Source organism: Nipponia nippon, unplaced genomic scaffold, assembly GCF_047370975.1.
Source record: "Nipponia nippon isolate SJK-2023a ecotype South Korea unplaced genomic scaffold, ASM4737097v1 scaffold_1, whole genome shotgun sequence".
NCBI classification, from domain to species: Eukaryota; Metazoa; Chordata; class Aves; order Pelecaniformes; family Threskiornithidae; genus Nipponia; species Nipponia nippon.
Window position 1 is genome coordinate 161,291,654 of NW_028262290.1, and position 23,501 is coordinate 161,315,154.

The following is a 23,501-nucleotide window of genomic DNA, read 5'->3' on the forward strand; positions in this document are numbered from 1 at the left end:
TGCCTCCAAAGGCATATTACTTTGTTCTGTATAACATTGATCGGATGATACTTCCGATACGAGAGCAAACACGACTGGCAATATAAACAGTAGGCAAAATAGTACAAGGGATGCCTGACAATGTATTTTAAATGGTTGCTTAGCCACAATAGCTCGATTCTTAATGAAGTTTGGTTTTATGTTTTGAAGTGGACCTTAAACTACGTTGCTGTAAAACATTCAGGTTTACTCCAAGCTTGAGTTTCGTAAAAGAAGATATGTGAAGGTAGGTGCCTTCATGTGAGTGGGAACTCTCAACTTCCCTGCTAGCTGGTGGACAACCAGTTATTAGTGGAGTCAATGTAGTATAAAGAGGTGCTCTGGTGAACAATATAGATACCCAGGGTGAGCTGAAATGCTCCCTAGATCCCTCTGAGCATATTGACTAGGTCTCCATTAACCATAGAGGGCGCTTGGAGGTAAACTCACATGGAGACCTCATACTGTAGAAAACTGCATTTAGGTGGGTGAACGTGGAGTTGAATCCCACTCCCCTTACAACGGATTAGCTTTAGGATACTATGAGTCATTCACAGATGAAATGTTTGCATCAGCTGATAAGAATAATTACTGGAAAGATTTAGCACAGTGCAAAAATCATAACGCTTTTGCAGAAAGCGGTAGCATTAACAAAAAATATAGTTTGAATATAGTGACTGACCTCTCGTGAATCTACTGCCGCATACATGATGTCCATCCAACCTTTAAATGTTGCCTAGAATGAGAGATTATGGAAAACTTGTTGAACATTCAGGGTAAAAGTCTTCACATCATTTGCAATATCCAAATGACACTGACTGGGGCAAGAGCCTTTGGTATGGTCACACACACAAAGCACCAAGCTCTGACTTAAGGGAAACTTGCCCCTGCTGTATGTGTGGCATTCTCAGCCTTATCAGGATATGACAGCTTGCTAGGGTGGGACAGAACATGTTGTCCTAGGATGCTGACAGAGCAAACCTTCATTAGCATGGTCTACTAAAGGCCTTACAACCCTCATGGCTGAACGAATCTGTATTTTGGCAGATTAGGTCAGTGTTTGCCCCAGATTTCCTTCTGAGATTGACTCCAGCTATCAGGCTCAGGAACCTGCTGGAGGCTGAAACAGCACTTGTCCACCAGGTCCTTACTTTATCACCTGGGAAATCACAGCAGAGTCTAATTTGTCCCCCTTTTTCCATTTGTGTGGATGAACAGCACGGGTGTTTGAACCGCCAGCTACAAGGGAAGAGCAGGCTGTATGATACCACTCTTATCCATCACCCACAGAAATGAGTTAGGAGTTGACAGGAGGCCAAGCCCATCTGACACGATGTTGGCTAGTGAAGGCAAGAAGCACTTACCACCTGAAGAAGAGCCAGGTAGCCAGAGCCAACATTATCAAAATTGACTTTAACATTGACCCAGAATATTTTTCCTGTGTTATTATACATTCTACAGTCTGTTATGTCATTGATCGATTTATTTAATTCTGCATTTTCTTCTGTCAGATTGACACATTTCCCAAACTTCCCAGCGAAGAGGTTCACTCCCATGATACTAAAGATGAGCCAGAAGATGAGGCAGACGAGCAGAACATTCATGATGGAAGGGATGGCTCCCAGAAGGGCATTGACAACCACCTTGGATGAAATCGGAGAGGAAAAATACACTTAAACAAAGATGGTCGCCAGTATTTGCTCAGTGCAATAAGCAGTCACTTAGTCATCTCAGCAAGCAGAAACCTAATGTTTTCCATGTAGATACTAGTCACAGCTGGCATGGGTACCTTGAACAAAGATTCAAAGGTCCATAGTATCTCCTAGGCTTTCAAAGGAATAGTTGATAGTTTTGGGGCTGCTGTCAGCCACTACCACATAAGTATACTACAATGTAAATCCATCCTCTTTTGACAACTTTCCCTTGGCTTTGGAGTGGGGGATGTTTTTTTTGTTTTAAACTTTTATAAGGTAAAATTTCTAAAGTATTCATCCATAAGCACTAGTGGAGAGGACTGTGTTATTAAGACTGTAGAAAGTAGTTTTTAAAAGGACCAATAATAACTCTCCACTAGTATTTTGCTAGATTTTTAGTGGATTATGATTGTGTTTGGGGTCTATAACCATGAGCTAGGTAGTATTTTTGTGCTAGGTGCTGTATAATCACAGAAAATGTCCAAGTAGGTTTTAAGTGCATGCTAAGACATAATAGATTGCTTCATAAAATGGGGCAGCGTAAGAAACAATGACAATATATCTTTGAGTTTCACAGTGAAGGCAATGAACTCAGCAGTCAGGTAGCAAAGAAGAACTTGATGGACCAGAAGAAAAGTGAAAAAGCTTTGTGAAGATTTTTGGAAACTATGTCACACACATTCTGCATAGCAAGAGAGAAAGTATGATGGTACCCATTCCAAAATTGACTCCAGACATGAAAATTTTGATACGTTCCGTTAATTAATTTAATGCAATTTCTCTCTGTCTTCACAGTGACACGATTGCAATCAGACAGCTTTCAGTCTCATTTCCAGAAGATACCCAAAAGCAATCTATATCTCTGCATTGACACTGCATTCCTGTGTCAAGATGTGGCAGTGATGCCATACGTATTTCTATCATTTGTTTTCACAGGCCAGAGCATATTCCATAGACCAGACTTTTGCCCAAATACCACTGTGGTTATCACGTTGTTTCACATTGCAGTATACGGATGTGTTTTGAATATGGCTGAGGGAATCTTTCTCTGCATTTGCAGAATGGTAGATTTGTAATTAAATGTAATTAATTTCCAGCACCTTCACATTGTTCCAGGTGCTCCTTTGATGGAAAAAAGCAGCAAATATTCTAGAGACAAACACTCCTGCTTTTTGAAAGAATAAGTCTCTTTGGAACAATAATTTGAGCAAAGTACCTCTTAACAGTCTGAAGTTTTTTTAAATCAATCCAGTAAAAACTTGCAGAACAGAGGTGATTCTTTCCTCTGAATTAGCTTGCCATCAGACTTCAAAAAATGAGAACGGTGCTCACAGTTCTAATCATCTATTTTATTTTTGGCTGTCTCAGTAAGACAGGAACACAAGAATGACTGAGCAGCAATGGAACAAAGTTCTGCCTAGTCTAGTTTTATTTTCAATGGCACTTAGGATTAATCACTCAAGGAAAGTCCATAAGGAGCAGCCAAGTACAGAGGAGGGCAGCAAAGGTGCCTTTTAAAAACTCATTTTATAGCTCCTTAACTGAACTTAGGGTAGATATGTGAACTTCATAAAGACACAGTCATGAGTCACAAACCTATTATGTGCTAATTAGTACTGACAGGGTTTAATTTATATTCAGTCTTACCCTCATTCCCTCAAATCGTGACAATGCTCTTAAGGGTCTCAGAGCTCGGAGAGTCCGAAGAGATTTCATGGGGCCAAATGAACTGCCTAAGAGGTTTACTAAAGAGACCTGAATGGGAAGACAGAAGAAAGTATTAGCAATGTGCTGGGATCTGTTTCCTTTATTCCTGTTTAAAAAAAAAAAAAAAAAAACAAAAACCAAAAAAAGCAAAAAATCTCCCCATATTTTCAGTGCCCAGAGTGCAGTATCCTGAAACCGTCATTAAAGGAGGTAAGATTACTGCCTTAGCTTCTCATCCAGAAAAGGGTCAGTGATTCTGCTACTGCATCCTGCGTCAGGACGCACGTAGAAATACTAAAGGCAGAACTTACGTCTACAATAAGGAAGTCCAGCCAGCACCAGGCATTGGTGAAATACCTCTTGAAGCCGTAAGCCACCCATTTCAGGAGCATCTCCAGAACAAAGATGAAAGTGAACATTTTGTCAAGAAACGCCAACATAATTTTAATGCTTTGTCTCTCATGTATATGGATGTCTTCAAACGCCTGAAATCATAATATATAGGTAAATGGCAAAAGTCCGAGATGAACTTTATAAAGTGAAAGTCTGGAATCATTAACACCCCTTCGTCATTCAATACGTGTTTTACATGGATCTAAACCCCATCTTTTACTCAAATCTATGTCAACTGATAAACTTGTAATTCTCCCTATCCTTTCTCTTTATTTTTCTCGAAGTAGTACACCTTGTGGACGCACGCATCACGCACACTGGGATCCTATGAGGAAAGTCTAAACTTCCTGAAATGAATTTCTAAAAATATACTTTCAAGAGAACCAAGTACTATTTTTTTTTCAAATATTAAGAGTAATTTATTTGTTTTAATGACATAAAAAAGTATTTCATAACTGTGAAATAACTTCCATGGAAAGCTAGAAATATCCAGTATACAGCCAGAATAGAAACAGCTTCTGAGAGCTATATATTTTTAGCATTGCTCACTCTATCTCATAATTTGTAATAATATAAATAATAAATTTGCAGTAATTGCAATAGTGAATAAATGGCTGCTATGTGAAGCCTCTTCTTTTTTCTCCTGATGAGTTCAAAGGTATTAGCTGTGTTTTCTGCTAAAAACAACTTCTCTGGGTGCAAAGTAAAACTAAAAATGCTTCTAAATAAATACATGAAATTGTGCTACACTAACCAGGGCTCCACTGCTCAGAAGAATCATAAATATGATAAAGGATTCAAACCAGGAGTGTTCAACAATCTGGTAGCAAGTTTTTCTCAGGTTCCACCATGTTTCTCCTCCAAACTTTATGGCACTACCCACATAACAACGAAAGTACTGAACACAACCTGAAAGCGAGAGACAGCAATGAATGTATGTAATGGATGTACATGCATGTGCAGGGTTGCTCAAGAAACTTCTGGTAGCAGGGGAAAATCCATGGTCACATTAACTGCATCATTGTTGGGGTTTTTTCATGTTTTGCCATGAGGGGGGAAAAAAAAAATGGAAATATCTAATTCTGTGTGCCTTTTAACTCCTCTTTACATACGCATAAAGAAGGTGGAGTGCCTTTGGACAATTTTCCATTGTTTCAAGATATTTCTGAGTTGCTGGCAATGCTGTTTGGGCACACAAAACTTCAGGGCCATGGGAAGAGTCTTTATGTTACAAAAGCCTTTCTTGGTTTCTGCGCACTGTTTGGAAATCAGAGATGAGATACCCTGGAACAGAAAGGCTGGGAGACAGAGAAGGTAAGCAGTTGTCTTCAATATTGCAGCATTATACTCTGCCTTGCAAGGTCTATTGATGTATTTATTTGCTTCTGAATGTATGGAGTGACTAATTTTATATCACATAACCTGCAAGAATATGTCATATTCTAGCTGACATATAGACTCTCTAAAAGGAGACATCTCCTTTCAATCTCACCAGATTACATCTTATAACAGACAATGATGTCAGGGCCACCTAATGTTTCCTGACCACCATTACAAAATCCTGAATTTGATTACTTATTAATTTTGCCAAGAATTAACTGACTTAGGCTAACATTTTCTTTGTTGTGGATTCTAAGCTAATTCATGTTTTCATTATTGTGAAAAATGTCAGTCAGAAGGCTTTTGTCATTTCCAAGCATAAAACCCCTCCAACTTATATATGTCATATATATATGATATTTTATACACATATAGTATCATATATAACACTCATATATATAATAGGATATAATATACGCACAAATTTCTGATCATCTTTCTTTCAATAATCCCAGTTTCCCCAGTAATGTGGATCTGGGATTTGAGATGAAGCAGGGAATGGCACTTGCACAAGACAGAGACTGTTTTTTATTCAGAAACCTGTGTTAGGTACAGATTTGCTGTACCTTCAGTTGAGTTCTCTGATGGTTTGGCCACAGCAGGCACACTCCAGTCTGGGACTACAGAGCACAAAAAAAGACATTTCACATTTCTTCTTTAGAGCAGGGAAAGAAAATCCTTTATTTCTTTTGTTCTAACTGGCAAAAAATGCCATTGATAAAGTAGTTTTGAAAAAAAAAAAAAAAAACATAGCTCAAAAATCTGACATATGTATTATTAATGCAATATTTGTGGTTTTTTTTCTGGAGAAAGCAAACTGCAATGTAGGTACAGTGGATCTCTCTCAGGATTTGTGATGTATATCATAATAGTAAAATATATATTATTACTACACAGAGAATACTTTGCATTCAGGTACAACACCTCTGTAGTTTCGAATAATTTCTACGTGCTTCACTGTTATTGATTCAATCCTAAAACTGTGCATTAGAAGTTTCATTGGCCCAAAAAGGACACAGAAGAAAAAAAAAAAAAAAAGGCCACCTCTGCAGAACAGGGCAATGAGGGGATGGGAGTAATTACAGCCAGATTTGATTTATCTGTGGTCTCATCAGATAAAATATCATAGAATCATAGAATCGTTAAGGTTGGAAAAGACCCTTAAGATCATTGAGTCCAACCGTTAACCTGACACTGCCAAGCCCACCACGAAACCATGTTCCTAAGCACCACATCTACCCGTCTTTTAAATACCTCCAGGCATGGGGACTCAACCACTTCCCTGGGCAGCCTCTTCCAGTGCCCAAGTACTCTTTCGGTGAAGAATTTTTTCCTAATATCCAACCTAAACCTCCCCTGGCGCAGCTTGAGGCCATTTCCTCTCATCCTATCACTTGTTACTGGGGAGAAGAGACCGACCCCCACCTCGCTACAGCCTCCTTTCAGGCAGCTGTAGAGAGTGATAAGGTCTCCCCTTGGCCTCCTCTTCTCCAAACTAAACAAGGAAGTGGTGCTTGAATGGGAAGGCAGTGATGAGAGAAAGGCTCTGACTTTGGAAGCAGAGGAGGAAAGCAAGCTCACAGAGCTGTGGGACCTGCTGCTGGGCTCCACGTATGCAAGGCTGGAGAAGTCCCTCCTGATCATTTTGTGGTGCAGGGAAGCTTCAATGGGCAGAAAACAACAGCATCAAAGAAAATTTGCGGAATGAGTGGGAATGGTGGTGGTTGAGCAGGCTGACTGTGTGAGCAAAGAGCAAGTTGGAGCACCAGGAAGAATTTTGCCACAGTTATAATTCATTTAATATAACACACTTGGAAGAAATGAGCCTATAAACTGACTTGATGTAGTTTGTTCTCTCACAACTAACACTGAAAGTACAGTGATTACCCCTGGCTTTCAGTAGTGACACTTATTTGAGAAAAATCTCAAGAGCTCTTTCTTTGCATCTTATGAAAAGCACAGGTTGTTACACATGTTAGGGTAGGAAGAATTCATAAAAGTACTCAACACATCCCATAACTACCTGAAAAGCTAGATGTTGTACAATGATTTGAGAAGGAATTCCCAGATTATCACCCTATAGAAACTGAACTTCATCCTAGCAGCTTCTCTTTGCTTATTTCCCTCCTTTGTTTGTTACAGAGATTGTTCATGAAATGTTATTCAAGGAATGAACATTTATGCTGTTGCAAAATATTAACAAATCTGATGTGCCAAGTGCTTTGTTCCAGTGACCATTGTCAGGTGAGATCTGATCACATACAATTCTCTTATGTTAAACTCCAAAAGTGACTTTGATGTTGTCCAACAGACTGAAATTCATCTCACTTCACTATAATCATCTCATTTTTTGGGATTGGGTCTATACCATTGCCCAGGTCCCAGTTAGAAAAAATTAACTTTAAAGGAAAGAGGGTTTATTTCTCAGGTGTTGACTAGACAGAGACAATGATTTGGACTATTTATCTGATTTCCAGGTAACTAAAATTAACTGAAAATAATCTCATCCTATTGGCTCAGCATCACTAGAGAAACAAGTCTGGTTTTGACTCTTCTCACTTCCCAGTAGTGAAACCCTGAAAGCCTTACCTTCTGGAAAACATTTTTCCGGAGTCTTGAAGTCTTCAGCAAACTCTGGAATTTGCCTCAAAAGATCTTCAGGATTTGTCAGATCCACTGTGCTGCCTTCAGAAGAGCTGACACTGTCAAACTACCAAGCAAAATAAGATCAGGTATTGATTCTTTCTACATTCAGCTCCAAATGAATAAGTTCATCCATGAACAAGTAATATTCAAAATTAACACTTGGCTATGTACTAATATTTCAAGTACTGTGTTAATGGAACAAACTTTGTGATTTTAAAAGTATGAGTTTAGAAGTACCAATAGGTGCATTCAAATAGGGACCAAAGCTATATAATTACAATATCTATCTATATGAACCAGATTTAACTGCCTAATAAGCTGGTAAATTGAAGAGCTTTTAAATTGCTTATCAGTATATGTAGTCCTCAAAGCAGGATAAACTGTTTGTGTTAAAACCATGAAATCATAGGAAAATGCATTAAGGCAGGAGAACCAGATGAATATATCTGGTATTGTAGCAGGAACTGAAACACCCATGACAGTACTTACGAAGTAGAAATTGGAATCGTATCATATATTCTCCAGTTACAAAGCTTTTCTCTATCCCATCACACCATATATAATGTATGGTGAGTCAGCAGTTTATTACAAATTACTTACTCTATGTTTTTGTTCTTTTATGTTTGCACAGTGCTTTGTTACTTTTTTAGTGTATTCTTTATTCAAAATCATTCTAAAAATATTTTTATGAATAACTACTGTCTTTAACGTCATAGTGAGAAACTCATTTAAATTATTATGTTTCTTGAAACTGAGATACTTAGGACATGGGCAGACTTGCTGGAATTTCCCACTTGGAAGCATCTCTCTCTTCTAATGACTTTTTTTTCCTCCTCTCCTTTTTTTTGTGGACTCAGATTTCAATAAATGGAAAGTAGCAGAGAGAATTTTATAAATTATGTATTTGAATCAAATTATTTTGTAGTTTTTCCATTTCTAAACACTCTCTTTCCTTTACATACATTTTTCTTAAAAATCAATACCTAGAAAGCATGACTTCAATTTCATTCACATAATTCTGGCTCCGTTATTAACCAGCCAGACTGGCTACTGCAAGCTCAGAGCTGCTGCTGCTGCCACTAAACTTCACTCCAGCAAATCCTTGAACAGAAATGTACCCGTGCTTGACTGGTATTGGAAAGTCAATGCCATAGAAAAAAATCATTACCTCTTTTTGTTCTGGTGATGACAGTTCAAGCTTCCTATCCTTTCCTAGGTTTAGCACACTGAATTCTTCAGAGGAAAATCCCGATCCTTTACTCCAGCTGCCTGATTTTTTCCCTCTTTCTCCCCTTTGCCTCAGGTGATTTTCATCCTGAAAATAATCTGTGGGTTAGAGGGGGTTTCTTTTCCCTTTTAGGGGGTGGACGAGTTGGAAGGGAAAGAAAGATAAGATATGCATTTCATTTAAAGTGGGACTCTCCAGAGAAAAGTCATAAGATGTGATCATTTTGAGTCTCTGATTTTACCTAAGGATACAGAAAGGGAAATTTTCCCCAGCGGATATGCAGCAAACTAAGGAATTAGTATTTCAATGAACTAGGCGAAAGTTAAGTGAAAATATTTGCGTAGGAGTTAAGATGGAAACTTAAGGTGGGAAACGTTGAGACCAAAACAGCAGTCTTCTATGGTCAAAATAGAACGGAAAAATTCAGAGAAAACAAGAAAATAAGATAATATATGCTACCGTAGAAGAAACATGACCTTAATAGAGCTACTCTTACCTTGCTCTAATTATTAGTATACAAAACACACAACAAGGGCAAATATAAAGAATGGACTAGAGCTATAAATTCATATTATGAGTCCATGATAATGTTCTTTAGGCAGAACATATATTTTTTTTTTCCTCTCTCATGTAAATAATGCCAAAATAGTTGGCATTATTTACATAAATTTTCACATAATAAACTGAAGTTCACAAAGGACTGCCACAATTATCTATGGACAATCTATGGGCTATGTAATTACCTGTGTATAACACAATGTGTCAGCTAGGAATTCCTGTAACAAACCCAACAATTTATGGTCTTTCTTTTAAGACCATGAAAGACTCCTGATTTTTAAAAGGCTCCAAGTGATAATTTAACTTCATTCCAAACATTCATACTTTTGTTTCTAGTTTAAAATTTGGTAACTCTCTGGAAATGGATCAACATATGCCACCCTGTTCTGTTACAGAGAGTCTTCTACCATATATGCATCCCTCTATATACATATGTGATTCTAGTCTTCCAACACAAATAAAGAAATTTATTACCTGTTTGCTGTATTCTACGTCTGTATATGTGCTCAGTTTATCATCATCTTCAAAACCCTCACTTGTATTCTCTGCCTCAGCAATAGGGACACAAACAAATACATTGGGATTGGTAATAAAATCTTCAAGACCTGAACATTTGTCCCCATTTTTCTCAGCCCATTCATTATTGTAATTCTCTTTACAATTTTTTATTTCTTCACGCTTGAACCTGAGTGAGTTCTGTGCAGTCAATTTGATTTTCTTCCTGTCTGCTTTCTTTATATGCCTGAGCTTTCCACAACAGGTATCCCATGTAACACTCTTCACAAAGTGAAATCCCTTACGAATCCGAGCAAAGGCAATCCGAAGATTGTTCATCTCTCCGTCATCCTCTGCTGTCTGGAGACAGTCGGTACTGAAGGAATTCAGCAGTAGTGCAATAAAAAGGTTGAGAACCTGGAAGTCATTGAAATAATAATAAAATTAAAAGTCAGGAGAGTAACATTCAGAAATCTAAATTCTAACTTTGAAGAACACAGATACTACCAAAGTTCAGTCTTACTGAGCAAACCAAAACAAGGTAATAATGAAATGACTATGACTATCACATTATGATTGATAGAGTGAACTTCTCTCTCAGAAAGTCCAATGTTCCCGTAACCTTCTTCCCCCAACAAGTTATTTAAAATAGTAGCTAAAACAGATCTGTGCATGCCAAATGCATTATTTGGCCAAAACCACTTTTCAAAGGTTATAGTAGTAGCAAAGGCTATGGTTATGGCTTGTCAGTTTAATAATGCCTCTTCCTTCTTCAAACTAGAATTAAATCAGGCCTCTGTGGTGCTACATCCGAAACCCTGTGAGAATCAGATTCAGGCCCAGCAATTCCATCAAATCTGCAACACTGTCACAAAAATCAAAATCAAGTGAAGCTCAAAGTGAGGTTTACTCCCTGCTTTTGAGTACATTTAAATAGAAGAATTTATAAACCCCACTTTATTTTTTTTAAGGGAATGGGAGAATTTTTTTGTTTCATGACATTTTCAGTTTGGGATAGAATCTATGTATCTTGATTTTTATCATGTCAGAACTGGGCAGATAGTACCCCTGAGTCATCCAGGGACCACAGTCAGTGGAGAACATTAGCCCTCCAGAGACCAATTCATCCCATCTGTCTTAGTTACTGATCTGAGGTTGGAACAAATCTCACTCTCGGATACCTGTCTGTTTCCTTTGACAATAAGAAAGCCTAAACAAGGAGTGTAGGCTAAGTGCTTAATTGTTTGACACTTAACATTATGTGATATGAATATCACTCACAGCATTTCATCACTGAAAACAATCACTGTGATGTAGAACAGGCGGGACTTTAAACCCAGGGATTTGGGATTCAGCCACAGAACAGATATTTCCCGTGAAGGACTGCCTAAACTTAATTCTTTTCAGCAGTTTCTTAAATTAAGGGAAGACTGGTATACGAATGATACTAAGAACAACATGAGAAACGAAGCTACTAAAAAAAGACTTTTGAGATTTGGGGAGAAATGATGGAACAGGACCAGGAAGGCAGCCTGCCCCCTTACACCCCGGCATGGGTGTGTGAGGCTGTGTAGGGTATGCAATAGCAGGATCTAGGTCTTGGGTATAACCGTACTTAGACACGATTAAAGAAAATCCTGGTTTCAGTGAGAAGAGTGTAGTGCCATTCACTGATAAAGAATTCAATACTTGCATGAGAACTTAAAAAAAAAATTAAAAAGAAATTGATTTACAGAGGGACTTAAGCACTCAGCTCCATTAATTCAAGCAGGTAAACCATAAGCCTTACTGATTATTTACATCCAAATCCCAAGGCGTGAAGAAACATAGTTGTCTGTATTATATTTACTGTAAAGATATTCCTTGTCACATTGCCACATGAAAAGGTCAAGTGATGCTGTGTGCAAAGGACACAAAATGTGAAAATATGGATAACGGCTCAAAGGTGAAAGGCAAAAGAGGCTTTTGCAGACTATAACACACACTGGTAACTCTTCCACCTGTGTTTAGGGAAACTACCATTTGTTGGCAAAATGGCAATTAAGTAGATTCTACCATTCACAGGATAAAGAGAAGAAAATGTTGGAAAACTCACCACTAGATTTCCTATCACCATGACCAGCAGAAAGACAAGAAGGCACAGTGGTTGTTCAGCGACCACCATGCAGTCCCACATGGTCTCAATCCACTCTCCACACAGAATTCGGAAAACAACAAGGAACGAATGGAAAAAGTCCATCATGTGCCAGCGTGGGTTGCCATTTTTATTTATTTTATGGCTGTTCTCCGCATAGCTTCTCCCAAAAAGTTGCACCCCTACTATAGCAAAAATGAAAACGATGATTGCCAGGACGAGGGTCAGATTACTCAGTGCACCCAGTGAGTTACCAATTATTTTAATTAGAGTGTTTAAGGTTGGCCAGGACTTTGCCAGTTTGAAGACCCTCAGCTGTGTAGAAACATAAAACTTAGTGTTAGATATCAATAGAGAGAACCCATCTTTGCATCGTTCAAATCCTGCAAAAAACATTTTACAGATATTCTAAACTATTCCAGCAATGTAATATTTGCAGTGCTGTGACAATAATACTTTTTAAAAAGTATTTATAGATTTTTTTTTTTTTTTTTACCTGGGCAATATTGCAAACATAAACTAACTGCCTTGTAGAGGACCAGGCTAACGAGTCCCTGGTAAGTGTTTGGCTGACACAGGGAGGTATCCATACAATGCACTTGATGTAGATTACGATGGTTAACTTACATGTAACACAAAGAACCAAAGTTGGGAGACTGCTGCTATATTACTATAAAAACAGTCTATCTTTTGGTAAAGCAACTTAAATCATTCCATGGTATATGATATGAATACCTTAATATCATTTTGTGTCTATTTTTAAGTATTGTTTTTTCTGTATTTGTACTCTGACACTTTTTTCCTAAGTTTCCTGTGCTAGCTTTTAATTTTTGACACCAGTTTTATAACATGTCTATTCTGGAATATCTTTTCCTTTAAATAGTTTTTACTATATTCAAAAGAAATATATATGTTATTAAACCCTGACTTGAACATCACAAGGGGTTTAAGGGTGTGTTTCTTAGTCTTAGTGACAAGAGGAGGAAAAAAATAAAAAAAAAAAAAAAATCTTTTCCTGCATCTTAACTGCAGACAACAGAAGTATTCGCTATTATATTCACAACATAATGTTTTATACAACTGAGTAAACGTGAGGCATTACCAGTCTGAAGGATCGTAAAACTGACAGGGTTCCTCCTTTTCGCCTTTCTTTCTTGCTTTTGTGTTTGGGTAAACTCAGTTCAATTAAACTCAATGTTACAATTATACTGTCAAAAATATTCCAGTGTTGCTGAAAATAATAATAGGGATCTAGAGCGATGATTTTTAAGATCATTTCTGCAGTGAAGATTCCTGTAAAAACCTGTGACAAAGAAACAGTAGCATCAGCCTAAAAGTAGACATGATTTTATCTTATCTTTAGATCATGTTCCCACAAATAACGTTCATGTACAGGTCAACAAAACCCAATTTTATGAACTTCTAACGCACTTTCAATCAAAATGGGAATATTGTTTTCTGTATTCTCAGGAGTGTGTTAGAAGTGTATCAATAAAATCTGGGAATTGTCTATATTAGAAATTTAGAGTTTATAAATGCCGAGTTTGCTAATCTTTAATTTTTACAGTTACTCTTTATGTCTCAAGTGCAAACACTCATCAATCAATCCTTGGCATAAAATGTCACATAGATGAGAATTTGCTTACCAAGTTGCCTACATTAAGCATCAATTTAAAATTATCTGACATATTATTGTGCTCCAGTGCCATGAACAAAGTGTTCATCACAATGCAAACAGTGATGGTGAGATCAATAAAAGGATCCTTTATGAAAGCAGCCACTTTTTTCTTGATCCTCAACCAAAGCGGACAACAGTCCCAAATTAGATACTTTAAAGCAAAATCATTCAGGCATGGCGGGCATCTCCGCTGAGATTCTTCCAGTTCTAAATGCAAAAGAAAACCCCACTATGATTAAATAGTTATCACTGAGCAAGATGGTGAAATAACAACTTCAAGTATTCAAAAGACCAAAGAAGAAAAAGGAAACCTCACATCTCATATGGAGCACAAAAGCTTTCCTGCACTTTCTACCGTTAATGTAGACCCTACATCAGCTAACAAACATGACAATAAAATTTAGAGAAAATTGGATTCAAAATTCATTCATGTGAATTTACTTCAAAAGCCTTTGCATTAGGTTTTATTTGTTTTAGAACCAGACTTGTACTACAATCATTTGACTAAATACAGACGTTTATGACACAGAGGCCACAACACAGCCTCTCATGCTAGAAGCACATGGGTAGAAGGTGTTCTGGCTTTGTCATTTACATCCTGTTGGTCAAATATAAATCTCATAGCCTTTCGTTCTTCACCATCAATATTAATGAGTCCTCCAAAATACTTTTGACCCTGCTGAAGTCCTGTGCAAATTCGTTGACAAACTGGAGGTTACTTAAAGCTGAATAAAAGCACACTTAGAATTATTAATAATCTAGTTTTCAGGGACCTGGAAAATTTGCAAAGATCAGATGAGCTGATGAAAAAAAAAAAGAAAACAAAAGTCTTCCTCATCCTGGTCTCCTGGTCCAGAAAACAACTAAACAATTTGGGCTGAAATTTTTCAGAAATTGCAACAAAACTATCAGTCAGCATAATAACAGTCAGTGATAAACCCACTAAAAAATTCACATGGAAAGGTAAGTTAAAGGAATAAAATAGTGAGGTTAAGTATTCAAAACCCAGAAATTGCCACAACTGATCTTGCTTGCATAATCTTACTGTTAGATTGTACATGCCTATGTCTCTGCCAGTGACACATCAGCAATCACAGGGTCAGGACGAGGACACAGTATCCCAGTCCTGCACCTCAGATGTTAGAAAAACTCCTTCCACCCACCCTCACTCCAATCGCTTTCATTGTCTGTCCTACAAAACAATATCTTACAATAGGCAAAGGATTTATTCCAGTACACAAAGACTGTGTGATAATATATTTTTTTTGAAAAAAAGAGCCAAATTAACAATGAAATTCCTAACTACACACCTACAAATCTCTGTTAACCTTTAAGAAATGTATTGACGATTTGATCTTTCATACTAGCATTACCTTAGGATTGAAATAAGCATAATGAGGAACCGCTTACCCTCCAAGACACTGGTAATTATGCTGACTACACTTGCTGCCCTTTGTCTCTGAAGTGCCTCGTTAAAGTACTCCACTGACAGATGAGGAGGCAAATGCATCATGCTGCTCTCATCATTTACAGCTAGCTGCTTAAAGAAGCAAACACAATTAGGGAGATACCACAGGAATAAAATGAAGTAGGATGTGATGATGGGTAACTACGAAAGTTAATACGAACAATGACACACAGCCAAATAAATGTACCTTTTTACAAGATATAATAGACGTGGAGAACAAAGGTCCTACTTTTCAGTAATAATGTTGCAGTAAATGGATCCTGCAAGCATGTAATAGCAACAGGGCAAGCACAAACCTTGGAAATAAGTATATTAGGGGAAATAGGCCTAGGAAATATTCCAGAGACTAATAGAAAAGGAGAGAGATGAGGGACAAACTGGTAGAAAAGCATCTCTACCCACTTGGGGAACGTACAGACAAAGCTTCTGCATGATGCTAAAGGCGCTGTGAAGGAGAAAGAAGTTACAGGTACTGCTCAAAATTACCCCCCTGGACAGGACATGGGATAAAAAGACTCTTTGGTGACTTGTAATTCCAGCACTAGGAACCTTCAAAAGTATGTTAGTACAAGTTGTGCATAGCAGAAAAATAGGGTTTATAATAAAAATGCTGAAGCAGTGAACTCTAGTTTTTGGGAACTCATCAGAGTATTAAAACCCACTTTGTACTGACAACTTAAGAACTCCCCACCTTAGTAGACTTCATTTCACATCACTGTTTGCCATTTCACTGAAACACTTAAGACAAGAAAAACCTGCCACTTACAGAGAAACCATAATATGAACTATATACTTAATATCTTTTACTTACCAGGTCATCCTTTCCTGGGTTTTCCATTACCGGTGGAAGCATTACTCCTTCAGAAGACACTGGATCTAGACTGTGCACCCTGCTGCTTCCTCCTCCCATCACTGAAATCACCCCATTGCAGTCATCCGCATTAGCCCACTTGCTGCTCTGAATGCAGTTCGGGGTAGTGGGGCGAGAGCTGTGGCTCATTTGACTTTGCACACTGGAGCGTCTTCCCATCTGTGTAACCAACAGCGACCGAGACTGGTTTTCGTGTTCCCCGGCACTGCGGGTCTCCTCATCACCAAAATCCGTTCTGGAATCAACTTCCAAAGCAGGTATTTGGAAATTGAACACGCTTCCATGACTAAGTCTGCGTTTCATCTGATTTGCGTTGGGACCGTACACCAGGCCAAGGAAAGACTAAAAGCCCAGGAAAGCGAATAAAAAGAGAATGGCATAATATCACAGAGATGATTTTGGGAAGCCACAAATGTTTAGAGTTTCATAACATTTCCCATCAACCATACCAAGTCCAAAACTCTTATTTAATTTAGATTTTTCAGGAAGGATGTTGCTCAGAGTTTAAAAGGCAGATAATAAAATCCTAGCAACTGTAGCAGCTCTGTTTCTGATAAGCTTTATATTTATATTTTAAGTAAGATTTTTTTAACAGAGAATGATGGCACGAAAGTTAAATTCTGATAGTCATTCACTTTTTTTCTATTCCTCGGTGTTACAGAAAATGTATTTTAATTGTTATTATAACTTTCCTTCCATCCTTTGTTTATATTTCCTTTTCAAATGAAATTTTACATATAATTCTTCCTCATCCCAAAAGGTTTTTAAAATAAAGACTTAAGAGTGATCAGTGTTTGTAATAGGATTTGGTTCGTGCTTTCAATTATTAAAATCAGAAAAGCTGTAAGGATCTCAGATTCAGACAATAGATTACCAACTTTCGTTGACTGTCTGTGGACTGTGACTTGGGGAATTGTTCTTCATTATCTTCTATCCCCAAGGACTTATTTCTCTTTTTCCTATTGCTTCTTTCTTTGATTTCTTTGGTAGACAGAGAAGACGCTTCAAAGGAGCTAATTGACAGGATATCAATTCCTTTAAGAGCCAATGACTGAAATTAAAACAGAAACATGGATGATATTTTTGCTGGGTACTTTGAATATAAGCAGAAAAAAAAACCAACAATAACCTTCTGTCCTCTATATTATTTCCTCTTAACAATTTGCATTTTACAAAACTCATTAAAAATCTGCCAATATGTGATAACACTAAAAGAAAGAGGAGAGAATTTCCCCAACATATGGAGCACTGAACAATTTGCTATTTGCAGTATGTTACATGATCGCATGTATTGGGCCTGCCAGGGGCAAAATAATCACATTATAGCTCCTATTCCTCCATATGGCAGATTTGCTGACAATAAAAATACTCAGTTTGAAACTAATACTGTAGAATATATCCGTTTCCCCAAATAAATGCTCAAATAGGATTAAAATTCTGTCTTTTCATTGGGGATCCTTGGGACTGTATTCACACTGTGGCTGACTTTCCTTCCCATTCTGAATTTAGGACAACATTTTCAAAACACAGGAGTATTTTGTTCCAGAAGCTTCTAAGCTGTTTAAGTTACCAAGAGACTTTTCATTCAACTACAATAGGTTTTGGCTCAGTTGTTAATGCAGTTGATCAATGAAACTACTGTATATTTCTCTGCTCAGCAGTCTACAACGATAAAATAGAAGAAAAATTAAAAAACAACTACATTTTCTTTTGGAAACTGCTAGCTGATCGAACTTTACATTTTCCAGAATTTAAAATACTATTTTTCTTACAGTAACAACAGCATTTAATGCTCATTATACACAACAAAATTCATTGTTTCACAGGAGAAATACACAGCTGAACAAGAATTGCTCCTGTAGCTCTAGGAACCACTACTTTCAATAAGTTATCACTTGCTCCTGTTCCCATGAGTGACTACTACAAACAGCTGTATACAAGGAGTGATGCTTTTTCTTATGTGACTGACAATAGAGCACCGAGACTAATGTTTGCAACGGAATAATTTATGTACCTCCTGCTCCTTCTGTAATAATTCCATGGCTTCTCGAAATTTCCTTTCCTTTGCCTCTGTTTCAGCAATGGTGGCCTTGTTCTGGTCTTCGTATGCCATTGTTACTACAGCCAGAATCAAGTTGACTAGATAAAATGAGCCCAGAAAGATGACCAGCATGAAGAAGAGTATGTACACCTTCCCAGAAGCTCTGAGGGTCTGTAAGCAACACACCCCAGAGATAAAAATTACCATAAAAAACATCAAATAGGCATTCAATGTGTCTCTGAAATCTTTAGAAGCATTCAGCTTCCTAGATGCAATGCTTTAGGAAGCTTGAATGAAAATATATCCTTGGCCCTTCTTCCCCCTCTTTCTCCCTCTTCCTATACCATTGCCTATGAATCACTGATCATACACCCCATGAGGACGACGGAGGAGGCATTCTTGTATTTGTGAAGGACAATATAGGTCCCTTTTAGTACTTTTTATTTTTTTTTTAAGTCCATAAACCAGTAGAGTAATAGGGGTATTGCTGGGAAGTGCTTCATCATCCCTTTTCAAGGAGTCACAGCTTGCTGGAAGGGAGAAGGGAGGATCTGGGCTCAATGACTTGCAGCTATTGCTTTTATTTGAGGTTTCTTTTCCTCTCTACACATTTTCTGCTTCAGCTACTGCTCTCCCTGGAAGATCAGTTCTGAACTATGAACAGAGCTGGTACCTGCTGGTACAGACGCTCCCAGTAGTCCTGGGTCATCAGGCGGAATAAGGAAAGAAAAGCCCAGCCAAACGTATCAAAACTAGTGAAACCGTAATCAGGATTTGGCCCAATTTTCAAGCATGTATAGCCTGGAGGACAGATCCTAGAAGTAATAATAAAAAGTGGAGCTCTTTTAACTGTGCAGATTTCAAGGAAAACTTCAGCTTATGTGAGAGTTCTGATTATTATTCAGCTCTGTGTTTTATTACATTGCAAGCCAATTTTCTACTCCATGTAGTATTGGCTGGAAAGTGGGATGGAAAAAGCAACACCCACAACACAGCAACAAAGGAAGAAGACAGGCTGGAGTAGACCACCAGCCCAGGGCAACTCCCACATCACCAGTCCTCATCCCTTATCCCTCAGTGCAAAGCAGCCACATCTCCCTCCTTACCCAAACCTGCCCTCCAAAATCCATGTTTTGTTTTCCCAGTTTAACACTCATTAACCTTTACAGAGAGGATTGTGTCTGTCCTGTGCTATATCTGAGATTCTTCATGTTTTCAGTTCTCTCATACATCCATGGGGAAGAGAAAGGCGGCACTTCTGGAAAGGCTCAAAGGAATTTAGACCTGAATAAGCCACCTGCAGGTTCATGCTTCATTCCCTACCAGTATTAAATTATCTGACTGTTTACTATGTTTTGTTGTCTGTGTTCCTGTTTCCTCATTCAAGGGAAGCCTGGAATTTCTGCTTTTGTCTCATATGACTGAACGAATACAGAAGCGCTGAGGCAGAGAAAGCTTCCAAAGAAGAAATTTTCTTAAGTGCACTTACCCAGCACCAGGACCACACAGCAAAATATCTGAGGTGCCTCTTTTCTTAGCAAAGTATGCTATAAAAAAAGGGGAAGAAAATTCAAAAACAAAGCACTTTTTAGCCCAAATTCTCTGTCCTTTAATATAAGTCGTGATGGGTAATCAGTGACCTGTAAGTGTATGTGGACACACAGACAGGTTTCCCACACTCACAATAACTGCACCAGATTGCAAGATGTCTTGTCCTCATTTATAAACATGCATATGTGTATACACATTTTTCAGACTGAAGGCAGTCCTTAAAACAGAATTTTTAAAAATGTTATCACTTCGGCCACATCTGCGTAAAGGAAATAAGGAGTTGGAGGGCACAGGCTCATGCACAGTCCCTGGTTTGGTAATCATTAGCACAAACTCTGGCACAGTTTTCATAGAATCACAGAATCATAGAATCGTCAAGGTTGGAAAAGACCCTTAAGATCATCAAGTCCAACCATCAACCTATCACTGCCAAGTCCATCTATACCATGTCTTCAAGCACCGTATCTATCCGTTCTTTAAATACCTCCAGGGATGGAGACTCAACCACTGCCCTGGGCAGCCTGTTCCAATGCTTGACCACCCTTGCGGTGAAGAAGTTTTTCCTAATATCCAACCTAAACCTCCCCTGGCGCAGCTTGAGGCCATTTCCTCTCATCCTATCGCTTGTTACTTGGGAGAAGAGACCGACCCCCACCTCCCTACAACCTCCTTTCAGGCAGCTGTAGAGAGTGATAAGGTCTCCCCTCATCCTCCTCTTCTCCAGGAAGAAGAGCCCGTAGCAATTAGACCTCTCCAGGACAGTGTACAAACGTCATTTGGGGTAGCATAGACCAGTTCTGTTTCCAATAAACAATAAAACCAGAACCTCACTGAGGAGGAAGAAAAAATATTTGGCAGAGTGGATATACACCATGCCATGTCACTACTCTGCTGAGCCAGACAGCAGGTCCTAACCCTGCTTCACTGAGAAATACAGATTTGTCCATTAGGATGCTGGAGCTGTGGCCTTTTTGACCTCTTCTCCTATTTCTCTTAGCACGAGTTACTCTGATGCCTGAGCTAGCAGCAGACTGAAAGTAATAGCTTTAGTGCTAATAGCTAATTAGCCCTATTAAGATGTGGGTTTATTATCTCAGACGCAAGGGAGTTCTCATGCCTTCCTGGTGGTTCTCAGACCTCAGCTGTGCTCATCAGGTAAATCAGCATGATTCAGAGCTAGCAGGAATCTTTAGTATCAGCTCCACTGTACCATGTAAAGACACCACAAAGGAAAGAGTCACTATCTTTTCACCCAATTTTTTTTAAGAAGATTCAGTGATTGAGCTTCAGAGAATCATAACAACACATAGTTCTTCATGTTGGGGATGGGAATGTCACACAAAGTCAGGACCATAAAAAATATACAAAGCAGCCCATAAAAACATATACCAAAAAATCATGTAATAGAAAACTGGGCTTACAGTGCTATAAGTTCTAAATCCTGTAGGAAAGTCATCTAGCTTTCACTGAACCTGTCTGTGATGTGAACAAGACAAAGCTTGTGAAGAAACACAGATTTTTAATTTCTTGAGCCTTACTTTCTCTAGACTATTGCCTTTATGCAGCTGCAATGTTCTGCATAAAAAAACCCAAAACATTAGATGTTTTTCTTTCCTGTTTCTTCAGCACAGAAAATTAGTATTTTTAACCAAAGTTTATCACATCCATAGTCTCTGCTGTGCTACTCTAGTCACTGCCTGGTTTCTTTTGAAGTTTGGTTGCAATTATGATTTTTATAACATTCTGTATCTGTAATGACTTTGTTCTTTTGTGTGTTTTTTTTTTCAGTAGGAACAAGAGTTTCTTGCAAAAAGTTTTTCTCAAAAATCTTTTATATAAAGACTTTCTCCCCCTGGACTATGAAGTTATTAAAGAAATCCTGTCTGAACAAATCTCCCACACGAACTGCATACAAACAAACAGCAATCCTTTGTGGCTTTTTTATGTATTTCAACATTTCCCTTGGGAGAATGCTTTTCTCCCTATATAACTGCTATGTTTCAACCTGCTGGTGAAGATTTTCTTCAGTGATGAAGATTTCTTTTTATTTCTGGCATAGATATTGTTTATTTTGAGTGTATTTTTTTCATGCACATTGAGGCTTTTCCTTTCTGAATTGCATCTTACAGTTGCTGTTCCTCTGAGAATGCTTTGGTGTGTTTTCAGATCTCTGCTCTATGCTTCCATCACCAGCCTCAGTCAAGACGTATACACGAAAGATGTATATTATATATATCTTATATAAGACATAAAATATATATCACATATATCGGATACATATGATGCGAAGAAGAAAGAAACTTTGACTTTTAAACTAATTCCTCTGTTTCACGCTGAAGAGTACTTCACTGGGTAGCAAAATGAAGATGTATGGACTCTTCAGCATGTAATAAAAGGTGAACTTTGGGGAATTAGAGCAGAGAATGAGCTAATGCATGTTTCAGTTATTGTCATATCATTCTGGGAAACAGAGCTGGACATTACTGGAAAATTTGGGAGTGCTGTTTGTTATAATGAATGGAAGGGGTGCATTCCTGGATGCCTGCAAGCTGCTCTGGCAATCTGAAGGCCATTATCAGGTAGTTGCTCATCAAAACATCAATATCATTTACAGCAGTGATTATACATGCATGCATAGGTGTCTATATTATCATCTTAAAAGGAATTAAGGAGAAAAATTACCTGTATCATTAGCAAACATTTCATAGGATTCCCATGTTTTGTTAAGTAAATAAGACTCTGTAGAGTTCCTGACGCACTTATGTCTCAGATTGCCCTTAAAAAGCTGGAGGCCTATGAGGGCAAAGATGCTCAGGCAGAAAACGGTCAGGATCATCACATTAGCAAGTTTCTTAACAGATTGGATAAGTGCCCCTACAATGATCTTGAGTCCTAGGAAGACAATATACAAAGGAAAAACAGGATGAAAAACTGAGATTCATATGTCATACTTGATTAGAGTTAAAATAATGTATAACAACCAAAGTACCAAAATTACTAGATAATATGTGGCAAATACATTTGCAATCAAGTATAGTTTGGATGAGAGAGTAATTAATATGAGAATATTTTTTTTTTCCTCATTTGATTGACCCTACAGTTTCCAGATGTTCCTTTAATCCCTGTAAAATATTTAGGCAAGGATGAAGAACCAGAGATAGTCTAGTCTTTCTTATCCAGGAAGAGTAATATGCATAATTCAAATGAAATTTCCAACACTGGTAATCTGTGAAGAAACAGGGAACACTGGAAACAATAGTGACTATGATCAAAAAGACCAGAATGAGAAGACAGAGCCAGCCTACTGGTTCTTAATTTGTATTTTGTCATAAGAAAGAATCCACTGGCTTTACAACTAAGGAAAAAGTGAAAAGGAAACTGTTTTCCCAGGGATGATGGAAGATGATTAATAGTAAACTCTGTTCATTCACCAGAGGGGTTTTGATTGAACCCATAACACATAGACCAGCTAGAAGAACATTCTGTAAAACTGATATTATAAAGTGTTAACAAAATCTTTAAAAGCATGATGAAAATAAATTAAATACAAGATTGTTTCTAATGCTTTATTTACTCTGGTTGGGCCAGGTGAACTGAGGCACTATTTGTGTCCACAAATTCAGCTGTATCAATAAAAGA

At 37.9% G+C, this 23,501-nt stretch overlaps 1 protein-coding gene across 1 annotated transcript in view; it reads right to left on the reverse strand.

Annotated features, from left to right (window-relative positions):
- The window catches only part of LOC104014898 (sodium channel protein type 5 subunit alpha-like), a 35,635-nt gene that overhangs the window by 6,421 nt on the left and 5,713 nt on the right, over window positions 1-23,501 (reverse strand). The window contains exons 6-23 of the mRNA XM_087763934.1: window positions 22,545-22,754; window positions 19,801-19,858; window positions 18,985-19,126; window positions 18,285-18,482; window positions 17,145-17,321; window positions 16,211-16,612; window positions 15,342-15,468; window positions 13,900-14,138; window positions 13,356-13,556; window positions 12,215-12,568; window positions 10,099-10,536; window positions 9,007-9,153; window positions 7,782-7,902; window positions 4,567-4,721; window positions 3,731-3,904; window positions 3,360-3,467; window positions 1,383-1,661; window positions 701-754 (exon numbers count right to left, since the gene is read on the reverse strand). Of these exons, the coding sequence (XP_087620060.1) occupies window positions 701-754; window positions 1,383-1,661; window positions 3,360-3,467; window positions 3,731-3,904; window positions 4,567-4,721; window positions 7,782-7,902; window positions 9,007-9,153; window positions 10,099-10,536; window positions 12,215-12,568; window positions 13,356-13,556; window positions 13,900-14,138; window positions 15,342-15,468; window positions 16,211-16,612; window positions 17,145-17,321; window positions 18,285-18,482; window positions 18,985-19,126; window positions 19,801-19,858; window positions 22,545-22,754 (3,584 nt within the window). The remainder of the gene's footprint in view (window positions 1-700; window positions 755-1,382; window positions 1,662-3,359; window positions 3,468-3,730; window positions 3,905-4,566; window positions 4,722-7,781; window positions 7,903-9,006; window positions 9,154-10,098; window positions 10,537-12,214; window positions 12,569-13,355; window positions 13,557-13,899; window positions 14,139-15,341; window positions 15,469-16,210; window positions 16,613-17,144; window positions 17,322-18,284; window positions 18,483-18,984; window positions 19,127-19,800; window positions 19,859-22,544; window positions 22,755-23,501) is intronic.